Source organism: Macrotis lagotis, chromosome 2 (assembly GCF_037893015.1).
Source record: "Macrotis lagotis isolate mMagLag1 chromosome 2, bilby.v1.9.chrom.fasta, whole genome shotgun sequence".
In the NCBI taxonomy this organism is placed as follows: domain Eukaryota; kingdom Metazoa; phylum Chordata; class Mammalia; order Peramelemorphia; family Peramelidae; genus Macrotis; species Macrotis lagotis.
The window spans coordinates 233,680,755-233,693,749 of record NC_133659.1 but is presented as its reverse complement, the minus strand read 5'-3'; the positions used below and the strand labels follow the sequence as shown (position 1 = coordinate 233,693,749).

Here is a 12,995-nt window from a genome sequence, read left to right as displayed (position 1 = left end):
GGAAAGTAGGTTGTTCATCACATAGGAACACCAATAATTTGTCCTCAGGTTTTTGTATCATCTACCCATCTATTTTCCATGGATTCTTTCCCATTTCTCTGTTCATCCAATATTTTTCTGTCTCACTGTTCCCTTTTATATTCAAAACTTTATCTTACCTCCTGAAATTTCTCCCTGTAAATTAAAAAACAACAATACCCACACCAAAACCATAGCTCTTTCGACAATCAGGATACTCACTTGGAAGCCTGAATCCACTCTTCATATAGTTCAAAGGTCATGAGAGGTTCTGGCAACTCTCGGAGATAAGACTTTAGAGCTCCTGGACAGGAACAAATTATTTACCATCAGCAATTATTACGGGACAAAGGAAGACACTCAATAAACATCATATATATGTATATATACATATATATGTAAATAAATCTAGAAGATGGTGCTCAGAAAGTTTGGATTAAGAGCACTAAGTATAGTACTTGGGCATTACATTACATTGCTGTTTCACAATCACTCTTAGACATGGCATGCTAAATAAAACAAAGAACTGCTGTTTTTTTTTTCTGTCTGGATCCTTTTTTGTAGTGTGACTTGGAATTGAATATATTGCCCTTGGACATCTCAAAGGCATGATGGGAATTCATTGTTTTAGTGTCCCAGACACAACTACCTTAAAAGTCTATTCATTCCCTTTCCTGAAAGTCCCTGTCTAACTCAGCCACATGAAATCAGGTAACTCCACTACCTGCAATGGCATGAGGGTCAGCTGAGTATTCCTGCACATCCAATACACAGCAGTCCAGAGCAGCTTTCAGCTTTTTCAGTTTGGAAGCAGAGGGAGCCACTCTAAAAAGGCCCTGCCAGGAAGACAGGAAAAAAAAAAGTAAAAGTATTAGTAGGATCAGATACTGAAGATCAGAAACTGAAAGAAAAGTCACACCACATAGATTCTCAGACTTCTTTTCATGCAAAGTTTCTATTAAAGGAGAACGTTATTCTGGAAATTTGTTAAGTTGGAAAGTAAGGGATGAGTTAGAGTGATTGTTGGTCATTGTACATTCAGGGTGGAGACATACAGATGATTTTGGGAAGATAGCCTACTTTGTACTTAGCATATCTGCTCTAAATCTGTTTTCTATAACTATAAAAATTACTGACACCCTCTGACCCTTAGAGTTTGAGCTAGAGTACATCCAAGAGACCTACAGAATGAAGAGAATTAAAAAGGAGTTGCAAGTCTGAAGAAGTAGAAGGGAATTTAAGGAGAGAATTGGAGAGGAGCCTTCAAAGCAAATTAGGAATTAGGAAGATTATTCATTAAATAACTTTGTATATCAATTTATTCTTTTCCTTTTGTAATGTTAAGGAAATGCCTCTCTTTAATCCTATAAGAAAGAGAATTAGGTTTTTGTTACACTCCAGGTAGAGCCAAATTCTTATTTCCTGAGAGTGACTCAGGATGGCAAAGATCTTTCTCTGTTCACCTTGACTTTTCTACTATATATGACAATGTTCACCAGCTGTCTTTTTGAAAATTCTCTCCTTCTGGACTAGCCTGCTTTCCAACCTCTCTCTCCAACTTAACCTCTTTGTTTACTTCAAATTATCTTCTATGACCAACTACCTCCTAAAAATGTGTGTTACTTAAGGTACAATCCTTGGCCTTCTGGACTCTTCTTGTACTGTCCTACAAATACTATGTACTGAAAAAAAATTAGACTGTTCTACTTGGTCTCAGGGAACAGAATTAGGAGCAACTGTTAGATGCTACAGAAGCAACTTTGTTTTGAATTAAAAAGATTTTATTTATTTTGAGTTTTACAATTTTTCCCCTAATCTTACTTCCCTCCCCCCACCCTCCACAGAAGGCAATTGGCCAGTCTTTACATTGTTTCCATGGTATACATTGATCCAAATTGAATGTGATGAGAGAGAAATCATAACCTTAAGGAAGAAACATAAAGTATAAGAGATAACAAGATCAGACAATAAGATATCAGCCCCCCCCCCTAAATTAAAGGTAATAATCCTTGGTCATTTTTCAAACTGCACAGTTCTTTCTCTGGATACAGATGGTATTCTCCATTGCAGACAGCCCCAAATTGTCCCTGATTGTTACACTGATGGAATGAGTGAATCCATCAAGGTTGATCATTCCCCCCCCCCCCCAAGTTCAGAAGCAACTTTTTTTTGAGGGAAAAATTCTTAATAATTAGAACTACTGAGAAGTGAAATGAATTGGCTCATGATAAAATGTTTTCTCTCATTTGAAGTCTTTAAATAAAGCTTTGCGGACAACTTGCCAGTATCACTCTTCATTTATGAGCTGGATTAAATAGTTTTTGAGGTTCCTTATTATTCTGGAGTTCAAGAGAAAGGTTAAACAGGGTTTATAGATTTGAAAACCTTCTATTTGGAGATTAAAGAACAACTCATGGAAGCAGATTAGAGGGTGAAATAAGAAAGAAAAAAAGGGACTAAGATAGAATTTATGGAAGATGGATGATGATCGAATAAGACAGAGAGGAAAGAACATGGAGAGAGCAGTATTATGAAAACCAAAGTTGGAAAGTATACTAGAGGTGGAGATGGCCAATTCTATTGAAGTCAACAAGTATTTATTGAGTTCCTACTGCGTCTTAGGCTCTGGGGATTCACAAAATAAAAATGAAACCTTTTCCGCCCTCTGCTGGACCAACATAAAAAGCTTCAGCAAGATTAAAAGAAGATGAAAACTAGTACAGAAGTAACATTGTTAGTAATTGTATCAGAAGACAGATTGCAAAATTCTGAGAGGTGAGTGAGAATTGCAGTTGTGAATCTTGGATAAGTTTGGCTATATATATATATATATACATATATGAGAGAAATGGAAAAATAGGATATGGGAATGTCAAAATTAAGTGAAGACTTGTGAAAGCTAAGGAAACTGGGGCATAGTGTAGACTGAAGAAAATAAATTAATAGTTAAAAACGATTTGGTCATATAAGGAACAATATAGAAGATTAGATATTTTCTTTGATCTCCATGATCTCTCAAACTTCTTTAAAATACAAATTATATGGGGCAGCTAGGTGGGGCAGTGGATAAAGCACCAGCCCTGGAGTCAGGAGTACCTGGGTTCAAATCTGGTCTCAGACATTTAATAATTACCTAGCTGTGTGGCCTTGGGCAAGCCACTTAACCCCATTTGCCTTGCAAAAAAAAAAAAAACCTAAAAAAATACAAATTATGGGGGGGCGGCTAGGTGGCGCAGTGGATAAAGCACCGGCCCTGGAGTCAGGAGTATCTGGGTTCAAATACAGTCTCAGACACTTAATAATTACCTAGCCATGTGGCCTTGGGCAAGCCATTTAACCCCATTGCCTTGAAAAATCTAAAAAAAAAATGCAAATTATGTGCCAAAGATAAAGCAACTTCAGTTTTTAGAATCTGAAAGGTTAAAAATAATAGCAACAACAACTACTAAAATTCAAAAGCTGGGGCTTACTGACCCTAATCACCCAGCACCTGTCTACAACCTCCCTTGCTACCTACCACCAATAGGTTGCCCTAGCTGATTCAAGGATACAAGAATGAATTATATACAACAAAATTCCCCTCTATAACCTCCTCCCTCTTTCTGGTGTTGTGGAGACCCAAGGTTCAGACTATGGTAGTTTGAGATGTAACAACTAGATTGGTCTCAGTCATTCAGTCAAAAACCATGCTAGGGGCTGCAACTCCATAACACCAGCACTATAAAGATCTGCTGGAGAAAAGATCATTTGTAATGCTCTGAACTACTGGTGCCAGGCCAGAGAAATAAGGAAAAAGGGGAATGGGATGGATCACCAGGACATGTGTAAGTAGCATTCTACCAATCCCAAGGGAAAGAGCACAATTAGATGTGGTCAGATATAACCACCCAAAAGTCACTTGAGGCAGAGACTTAGGCTGTTGAACCATGAATTACCCAGCATATGAGAGGAGGCTGTGAAATTTTGAGATCCAATCCCTAAGGAAATCATAATTAGAAAGGAGAGGGTTAGAAAGTGAATGATAGGGAAAATAAGAGGAGTCAAAAAATACTGAAATTACTAAAGATTTCAGGCAGAAGAATGTTCTGTTTATTCAATATAAACAGACATCAGCTAGGGCAACATTAGCAAGAGAACATAGAACTGCAACATATTGTTCCCAATTAGCACAAAAAAGATAAATAAGAAGTATGAGAATAGAACTTCTGTCCTGCAAAGCAAAAATAATGGGCAGAATAGAAAAATTTGGAATCTGTGATAACAAGCCTCACTAAAGAAACAAATAAGAACAATGTAAACTAGAACAACATAAACAATCCTAAAAGGAAAAGTGAAACAAATGAGAAGAGAGAGAGACTCAAAGGTGAGAAAATAAAAATCAGTGAGAATAGGACCATCTTAAAAAATTAAAATAACAGAAGGAAAATGATACTTATAGAATAAGTATTATAGTAGAATAATAATATTTATGAAGAGGGGAAAAATCATAACTTGAAAAAACTTAAGATACAAATGAAGAAAACTATAAAGCTAACAGAACTTTAAATGGGAATGGATCATATCATGCCAATAAAATGAAAAATAGTTGATTGGATAAAAAAAAAATAAAACTCCAAAACTTGTAGTTTTCAAGAAGCACCTTTAAAAAACAAAAACAAAATGAAACTGAGGGGGTTAAAAAATTTACTATGCATAAAGAGAATCCAAAAGAACAAGAACGTCATCATGTATAAAACAAGAAAAATAAAACAGAAAATATATTATGCTGAAAGGAACTGTAGGAAAAAACCCAGTAATAAACTTAACATGCTCCAAATGGCTTAGCATGCAATATTATCTGAGTTTCCAAAAAGGGGATCTCTCTCTCCCTATCATAACATAATAGTGACAGGAGACTTCAATAGCCCTCTTTAAGTTTTGGATATGTCTAATGGACCAACAAAAGGAAAAGCATGAAACTGAAAAATGCTGGAAAAAAAGCTAAAAATCTTCTAAATGGAACAACAAAAGAGTACTTCTCTATATTACATGAAACTTTTACAAAAATTGACCATGTACTAGAGCACAGAAATATACTAAACATGTGAAAAAGGACAGAAATAGTCAATACATATATCATATATCTTAAGGCAATAAAAACAGAAATTATTTCAGGGGCAGATAGTATATAGAGCACTGACCCAGAGTCAGGAGGACCTGAATTCAAATTAGACACTTGACACTTATTAGTTGTAACCCTCACAGCAACTGCCCGCAAAACAAAAGAAATTCATTTAGAGACCACCAAGAAAGATACAGACTCAAATGAAGATATAACAAATCTTAACTAATGAATACCTAAATAAAAATGTTAATAATGAAAAATATGCAAAAGTTTCTGGGATTCAGTTAAAACAGTCCTAAGAAAGAAAAACACCTCCTCACAAACATTCACAAGCAAATATAAGAATAGTATTAATCAACCAACTATGCATTTTTAAAAAAAATTAGAAAAGTAACAGATAAAACTAAAAAAACACAAAAACAAGAGGGGGAAATAAATTTCAAACCAAAAAACCTTATAGAAATGACAAACAAAACAGAAAGAGAGTTCTTTCAAAAGACTAATGGAATTAATAACTAATCTGATTGACATTAAGAAAGCAGAAAATCAAATCAATAAAATAATTAAACCAGGATGGATTCACAGCAAAATCAGAAGAAAAATAATCAAAATATGTACATAATAGAAATGCACAACAAAATGGAAAACAAAAAGAAACAGAGGAATGCCTTCAAAAATATAAACTACCCCAACTATTAGAAGCTCAAATAGAAGTTTTTAACAGTCTGATCTCAGTAAAAGATCTAACTGTAAGGGAGTTACCAAAGATAAAACTCCTATTCAGAAGGATTCACAAGAGAATTTCATCAAACTTTTAAAGAACAATTAGTATGCTTTATTTCAAAATTCTCAAAAATTGAGAAAGAATGCTCTCTACCAGTATCTTTCTATGACAAAAATATAGTCCATATCCCAAAATCAGAAAAGACAGAAAGAAAATTATTTGTCAATATTTTTATGAACATTGACTCAAATATCGTAAACAAAATCCTATCAAACCAACTATAATGCTTTATTCTGGAAATTATTCATTAAGTCAAAGGGGATTTATACCAGGAAATCCAAGGATGATTTGACATGAGGAAAACAATCAATGAAATCATATTAAAAACCAAAAACATCCAGAACCAAATGATTATCTCAACAGATGCAGAAAAAAGCCCTTCACAAAATACAATATTTGCTCCTGCCACTGGTGGCCTGATGGGCACAGCAAGTCTTGTCCCTGATAATGAAAAGTCAACTGAAACTAATATTAATGACCTATGTTAAAAGAACATTCACTTAAGAATACTTTCAGAGCACACTGAGAGTTTCTTTTACTGCTGCCTAATCTGATAAAAAAAAAATACTAAGATCCTGCAATGAGGGGAGTAGGAACAAACTAGTTGCTACTGCAGTTGGTCTCAAATAAAGACAGTTAAAAAATTAGAGCCCTCCTTGGAAAACATCTTTCCTCCATTTCTCAGGAGTTTTTCAAATGACCTGAACTATTCTGCATGCTTTGGAGATGGTTCAACAGACCCTTCTAACCCAGATTTGAACAAGAGAAAAGAATCATCATGTGACACACTGGCATCAAACACTGAAAATGATTCAGAGAATAAGAAAATAAATACCTAAAAGAGCTGGCTGAGTTATTGTCTGCCAACATTGGTGACATTGATTATCTGAGTATAAAATCAGACAAAAGCAAGATTTTAAATAAAACAGTCAATCAGATTCAGCAAAAGAAAAGAATGGAACGAGATTCTGAAGCCTACTAGGAAGTTGAAATCCTGTCAGACCACCACAAGGTATGATTACAAAACAAACAAAGAAACAGGTTACTTTGACACTGTCTGGTTATGTAATAAGAGTCTTCCTTCCTTTTTTCTTCCTTCCTTTTTAAAATGGCATGTGTACTGGTGAGCTTGTTCAAACAGATATGTATTTGTAGTTTCTTTTCCCTATTTTTGATTTAATGAATAGCACTGGCTGGTAATGGCAGCTCCACTCCCAAAGAAATTTTCTTTTTTTGAAAAACAATTCTCTATTCTTTTAGAAAAATCAACTTCTATTGGTGTCCCTCTTTCAATAACAGTTGATCTTGTCTTTCAGGGTAGCTGCATGACTTGTACTTTTTTAGATTCAATATAATATATAAGTAGTGTAAATGCTGATTTTTCTTTAGGATCTAAGAAGGGCACTAGAGTTCTCTGAGTTAAACATATGTTGTTATCATAAATTGCATATTATTTATACAAACCACTGTGAAAGTGTTTTTTCCTTTTTTTTTTAACACTTTATAAGATTTGTACAAACTAGTTTTATTGCTGTCAACATTAGGAATAACTTTCAACCTTGTCAGTATCAATGACATGATGTACATTTAATTAAAGCATGCTTCCCTTACTATATACTTTTTTTTAGTTTTTTTCGAGGCAATGGGGTTAAGTGGCTTGCTCAAGGCCACACAGCTAGGTAATTATTAAGTGTCTGAGGCTGGATTTGAACCCAGGTACTCCTGACTCCAGGGCCAGTGCTCTATCCACTGCACCACCTGGCTGCCCTACTATATACTTTGGACAATTAAAATCATTATTTTAAATGTGTGACTTTTATAATGCCAATGTTTCTGTTGAAATATGTATCAATACAACCTATAAATACATGTTGGCATTGTTATATGTAAAAACCTTCCTTTTGTGTTATTTAAAAAGAAATTTTGATTTGGAATAGTCAATAGTATTGCAGTGCTGTTTATGCTAATAATGATTAAAGTAACAAAATTTTGTACAATTATTATATTGTTTATTCATTAATCCTTTTTTTACAATTGCATCGGGCCTAAAACCATCCGCTTAGAAAGCTTCAAGTAATTGGTTATGCTTTCTTTGACCCACATGCTTTATTCTATGATGAACTTGAGACTTGTAAATCAAAAAACAAAAAGGCATCAATTTAATGTTCACCAGTACAAAACATACAGTATCTATGGCTTTTTAAAACCAAGATCTGTTCAAGAAATCTGTTTGATCAGATGACAATGTACTATATATACCATGTAATGAAGACTAATTAAATAAAGACATTAAATAAGGAACTTGTTAAATCCTCTCAGTGTTAATTTATTAGCACAATACACAGGAAAATTGTTGATGACATATTGAGAAGATTTAAATCAATAAATTGCTTTGAAAACCAAAAAACAACAACCAAAATTCAACAATAAAATATAAGACTATTTTATGTTAAAAACAACAACATAACCTTTCAAATTGTAGGCAAAGATCTTTTTTTAACATAATTAAAAATATTTAAAATAAAAATCAAACATCATACACAATGAGGATAACCTAGAACATTTTCCAATAAATATGGAAGTAAAGCAGGGATGTCTTCTCCCCCCCCCACTATTATTTTATATAGTTCTGGATATCCTAACAATAACAATAGGAGAAAAGAAAGGAATTAAATGAATAAATGAATCTTCCCCTTTGGAAGATAAAATTAACCTGTTTCTTGACTATATGATAATTAACTTAGAAAACTCTAGTATATCCTTAAACATGAGGAAAAAAGCTTCTGTAAAGTTTCAGCCTTCAAAAATCAGCAGCATTTTTATATGGTAACAAAATATAAGAAACAAATTGTAAGGGAAATTCCATTCCATATAACTACAAAATGGAAAATCTAGATAACTCCAATATATCTGAGGATCAACTTCCCAAAGTACATAAAGGATTTTTATAAATTCAACTAAAATACACTCCTGAAAGAAATAAAGAAAAATTTCAAAATGCTTAAGGAATATTCAATGCTCATGATTAGTCCTTGATAATGAAATAAAAATGATAATTTAATTAAAATTAATTTACATTTTTATATTATATTAATATTTGGGATATTTTATATATGGATAAAATAATAACAAAATTGATTTTAAAAAAGATTTAGAATATCAAAGGAAAGAAGGATAAAGTTGGGGGTGATTTCAAGGCCTCAAATTACATTATAAAGCAGTAGTCCTCAAAACTCCCTATGTTGGTTAAAGAATAGAGGGATCAATGGAACTGACTAGATATGGAAGATTCAGATGCAACAAAACTCAACCTAGTGATTGATAAAAATGAATAAAATAAATTACCTCAGGAAATCTCCCTATTTGATAAAAAACTTCTGAGAAAATTGGAAAACAGTTTGGCAGAAATTATGCAAGCATCAACAACTTTCACTCTACTCCACAGCACATTTAAATGTATATGTAACCTTAATATTAAAGTTCATACCTTAAAAAAAATGGAAGAGAAATAGTTCCTCTACATCTCAAAGCTATGGGTAGGAGATATATTCTTAATCAAATAGGAGATAGAGATAACCAGAAAAGATAAAATAAATAATTTTCATTACTTGTAACTGAAATGCTATTGCGTAAACCATATCTATGACAAGAGGGGAAGTGGCCAAATGGGGGAAAAATCTTTCTGATGAGAGTTTAATATTGATGATTTATAAGCAAGTAATAAGTAATACTAATACTAATAATCATTCCCTAGTAGATAAATGGTCAAAGGATATAAACAAACAGTTCTCCAAAGAACTGGAAAATATTAATAACTACAAGAAAAAGTGCTTCAAATCAGTAATAATAACAGAAAGGCAAAACAAAAAAAACTTCAGTTTCAACTCACACCTCACAAAAATGACCAAAAAATGATAATAGTCGGTATTGGAGGGGTTGTAGAAAGATCTATCATTGATAGAACTTTGAATGGCACCACAAGTTTAGAAAGTAATTTGGAATCATACAAATAGAAATGACTAAGATGTCCATATCCTTTGAACCAGAAACTGCACTCTTGGGTTTACACCTGAAAGGAACTATCGATAAGGGGAAAAAATCCTCATATACTCCAAATATTTATAGAAACACTTTTGGTGATAGCTAAGAATTAGAATATCCACAAACTACAAATGGTTAAACAAGTTAAACATGAATACAACAGAATGAATTCTACAATAAGAAATGATGTGTGTGTCATTAACATAGATAGGCATGCAAGGATCTATATAAACAAATGCAAAATGAAGTAAAGACAATATGCATAGTATCTTCAACAATGTAAAGAATGACAACATGAAAAAAATCATATGTAAATTTAACAAAATTATCAGGATCAAAAAAGGGACTCAGTATGAAAGATATGAGAAGATACTCCCAATGTGCTACCACTTCATGGAAATAGATCCACAAATATTACACATTGCATACTAGATAAGAAATAGAAAGTGGAATAGATTAGGTACATAATATTTAGAAGTCAATGAGCACAGTAGCCTGGTGTTTGATAAACCCAAAGATTTCTTCTACTGGAGTACAAATTGACAACTTGGCAAAAACTGTTAGGAGTATCACAAAATATTCTAGAAAATTACTTACATACCCAACATCTCAGAGATTATATTACCAAGTTAAACTCCAATTGGATACATTATATGTCATTGCATGTCTTAAGGGAGATATAAATACATTAGAAGAACAAGGAGGAAATTAACTCTAAAATCAATGGATAAGGTTAGAATACATAATCAAATGAGGGATAGAGGTCACAGAAGGCAAAAATGTACAATTCTGATTATATAAAATTAAAAAAACTTTTGCATAAACAAAAACAATGCTGTTAAAATGAGAAGACAAATATATAAACAGGGAAAAATTTTAGCATGTTTCTCTGATAAAGATCTCATTTCTAAGATATATAGAGAATTGATTTAAATTTATAAGAACAAGAGCTCTCCATCAATTTATAAATGTCCAAAGACAGGCAGATTTTAGAGAAAGAAATATAAGCAATTAATAACTATAAAGTGATCTAAATCACTAATAATTGAAAATGTATATTACAGCAGCTCTGAGGTTCACCTCACACTTGTTAAATTGGCAAAACTGACAAAAAAAGAAAAATGATGAATATTGGAGGGGCTATGGGAAAATAGGTACATTAGCATTATTGGTAGAACCACTAACTGGTCCAGTAATTCCAGAAAGCAATTTGGAACTATTCCTCAATACTACTAAACTGTATATATCCTTTGACTATTATATGGTTTATATCTCAGGGAATTTTTTAAAAAAAGTTTGAAAACAACCTATGTGAATAAAAATATTTATAACAGCTCTTTTTGTTATGGTAAAGAATTGGAAACTGAAGGGGCTTACCAATCAAATGGGGAATGGCTAAACAAGTTAAGGTTTAAAGTTAATGATGTGATGAAATACTGTTTTGCTATAAGAAATGATGAAGAGGGGCAGCTAGGTGGTGCAGTGGATAGAGCAATGGCCCTGGAGTCAGGGGGACCTGAGTTCAAATCTGGCCTCACACACTTAATAATTACCTAACTGTGAACTTGGGCAAGTCACTTAACCCCATTGCCTTGCCAAAAAAAAAAGAAATGATGAAGAGAAACCTGGGAAGACTTGTGTGAACTGATGCTGAGTGAAGTTAGTAGAACCTAGATAACAGCTTCTACAATAAAAACAATTTTGCAAAAACAACTTTGAAAGATGTAAAAACTTTGATCAATAGAATGACCAATCATGATTACAGAAAACTTATGATAAAACAACCACTTCCTGACAAGAGAGGAGATGAACACAGGGTAAAGACCAAGACCTTTGAACAGGGCCATTGTGGGAATTTGTTTTTCTTAACTATACATGTTTTTGTACAGATATTTTTCCTTTCTAACTAATGGGAGGGAGAAACTGGAAGAGAGATATGGTAAATTTTCACTGATTCCAAAAAAGAAATTATTTTAAAGATGAAATGAAAAGAAGGACAGAATAGGAACCAGGAAGCAATTGGGCTGACAGAGATGGAGTTGAATGAATATGACATAATAAAGGGGGAAGGATATTTTTTCCCTTGGCAGATAACAACTTTGGATCACAATATGGGTGATATAAAGGATAAGAATAATCTCTACTCCCATTCCAAATAGTTAGAAGTTGACTCTGGGTGTCAGATACTAACATTATTGTCATTAATTATAGCTTTCTATTAAAATGCTCAAACTGATCCTCCTTCTGGTTCAAAGCATTCTTTAGTATTTTACAAAGAAAAGGGTGGTTAACACCAGAATTATAGATCATGACAGCAGTCATGACATACCTCCACACAAAACTCCCACCTTTTCCTATGAGGATTTCTGTCATGAATAAGGACCAATTATGTACTTTTTAGAATATCAGTTTTGGAGCTATATGGAGGATGGTTTGAAGAAGGGCAGGGAGTCCAATTAGGAAACTATTTCAGAGGTACAGTCCATAGTTTGATACAAACCCAGAAGATAATCTGGCAATGGAGAATGAGTTTGACTCCCATCAGAGGTCTTAGTCTAAGACAGGGTCCTGGCAATGAGGACTTTTGACTAGGGTCTTATATAGCTAATAGTTTAATAATTTCCTGTTGGCTCAAGAAATTAGCATGAAGTAGTGTCTCCAAATGAGGCAATAAGTTTGTATTGTTTGCTATTTATTTAAAAACATTCATTTATTGCCAACTTTGGACAATAACTTATTTTGGTGAGGGAATGATGTATAATACAACACACAGTATTTGCCCAGGGGTGGGAGGAAACTCCAGCCCAAGGGCTGTATTGGTCAAGGCAACCATAGGAGAGACTCAAAGTTCAATAAATCTAGGAGTTTTTCAGGGATGTACTAATTAAATGTTTGACCAAATATGGTCCACAAATGATATTAGAAAAGGTTTTCCACCCCTCTAAGTCTTCATAATGTGAAATGGAAAAAGAGATAATTAGGTAAATATATCACACATAAAGGAAGTATGTGATAAATACTATAAAATTCTAGAGACATAATATTACA

The 12,995-nt window shown here is 33.2% G+C and overlaps 1 protein-coding gene across 4 annotated transcripts in view; it reads right to left on the bottom strand.

Moving 5' to 3' along the window:
• Positions 1-12,995, bottom strand: part of ARHGAP44 (Rho GTPase activating protein 44) — a 114,517-nt gene that overhangs the window by 52,935 nt on the left and 48,587 nt on the right. For all 4 annotated transcript variants that reach the window (XR_012476014.1, XR_012476013.1, XM_074225156.1 and 1 more), the window contains exons 9-10: positions 743-854; positions 241-322 (exon numbers count right to left, since the gene is read on the bottom strand). Coding sequence is in view for 2 of the 4 variants with exons in the window: in XM_074225156.1 (XP_074081257.1) it covers positions 241-322; positions 743-854 (194 nt within the window). In the remaining 2 variants the exon portion in view is untranslated. The remainder of the gene's footprint in view (positions 1-240; positions 323-742; positions 855-12,995) is intronic.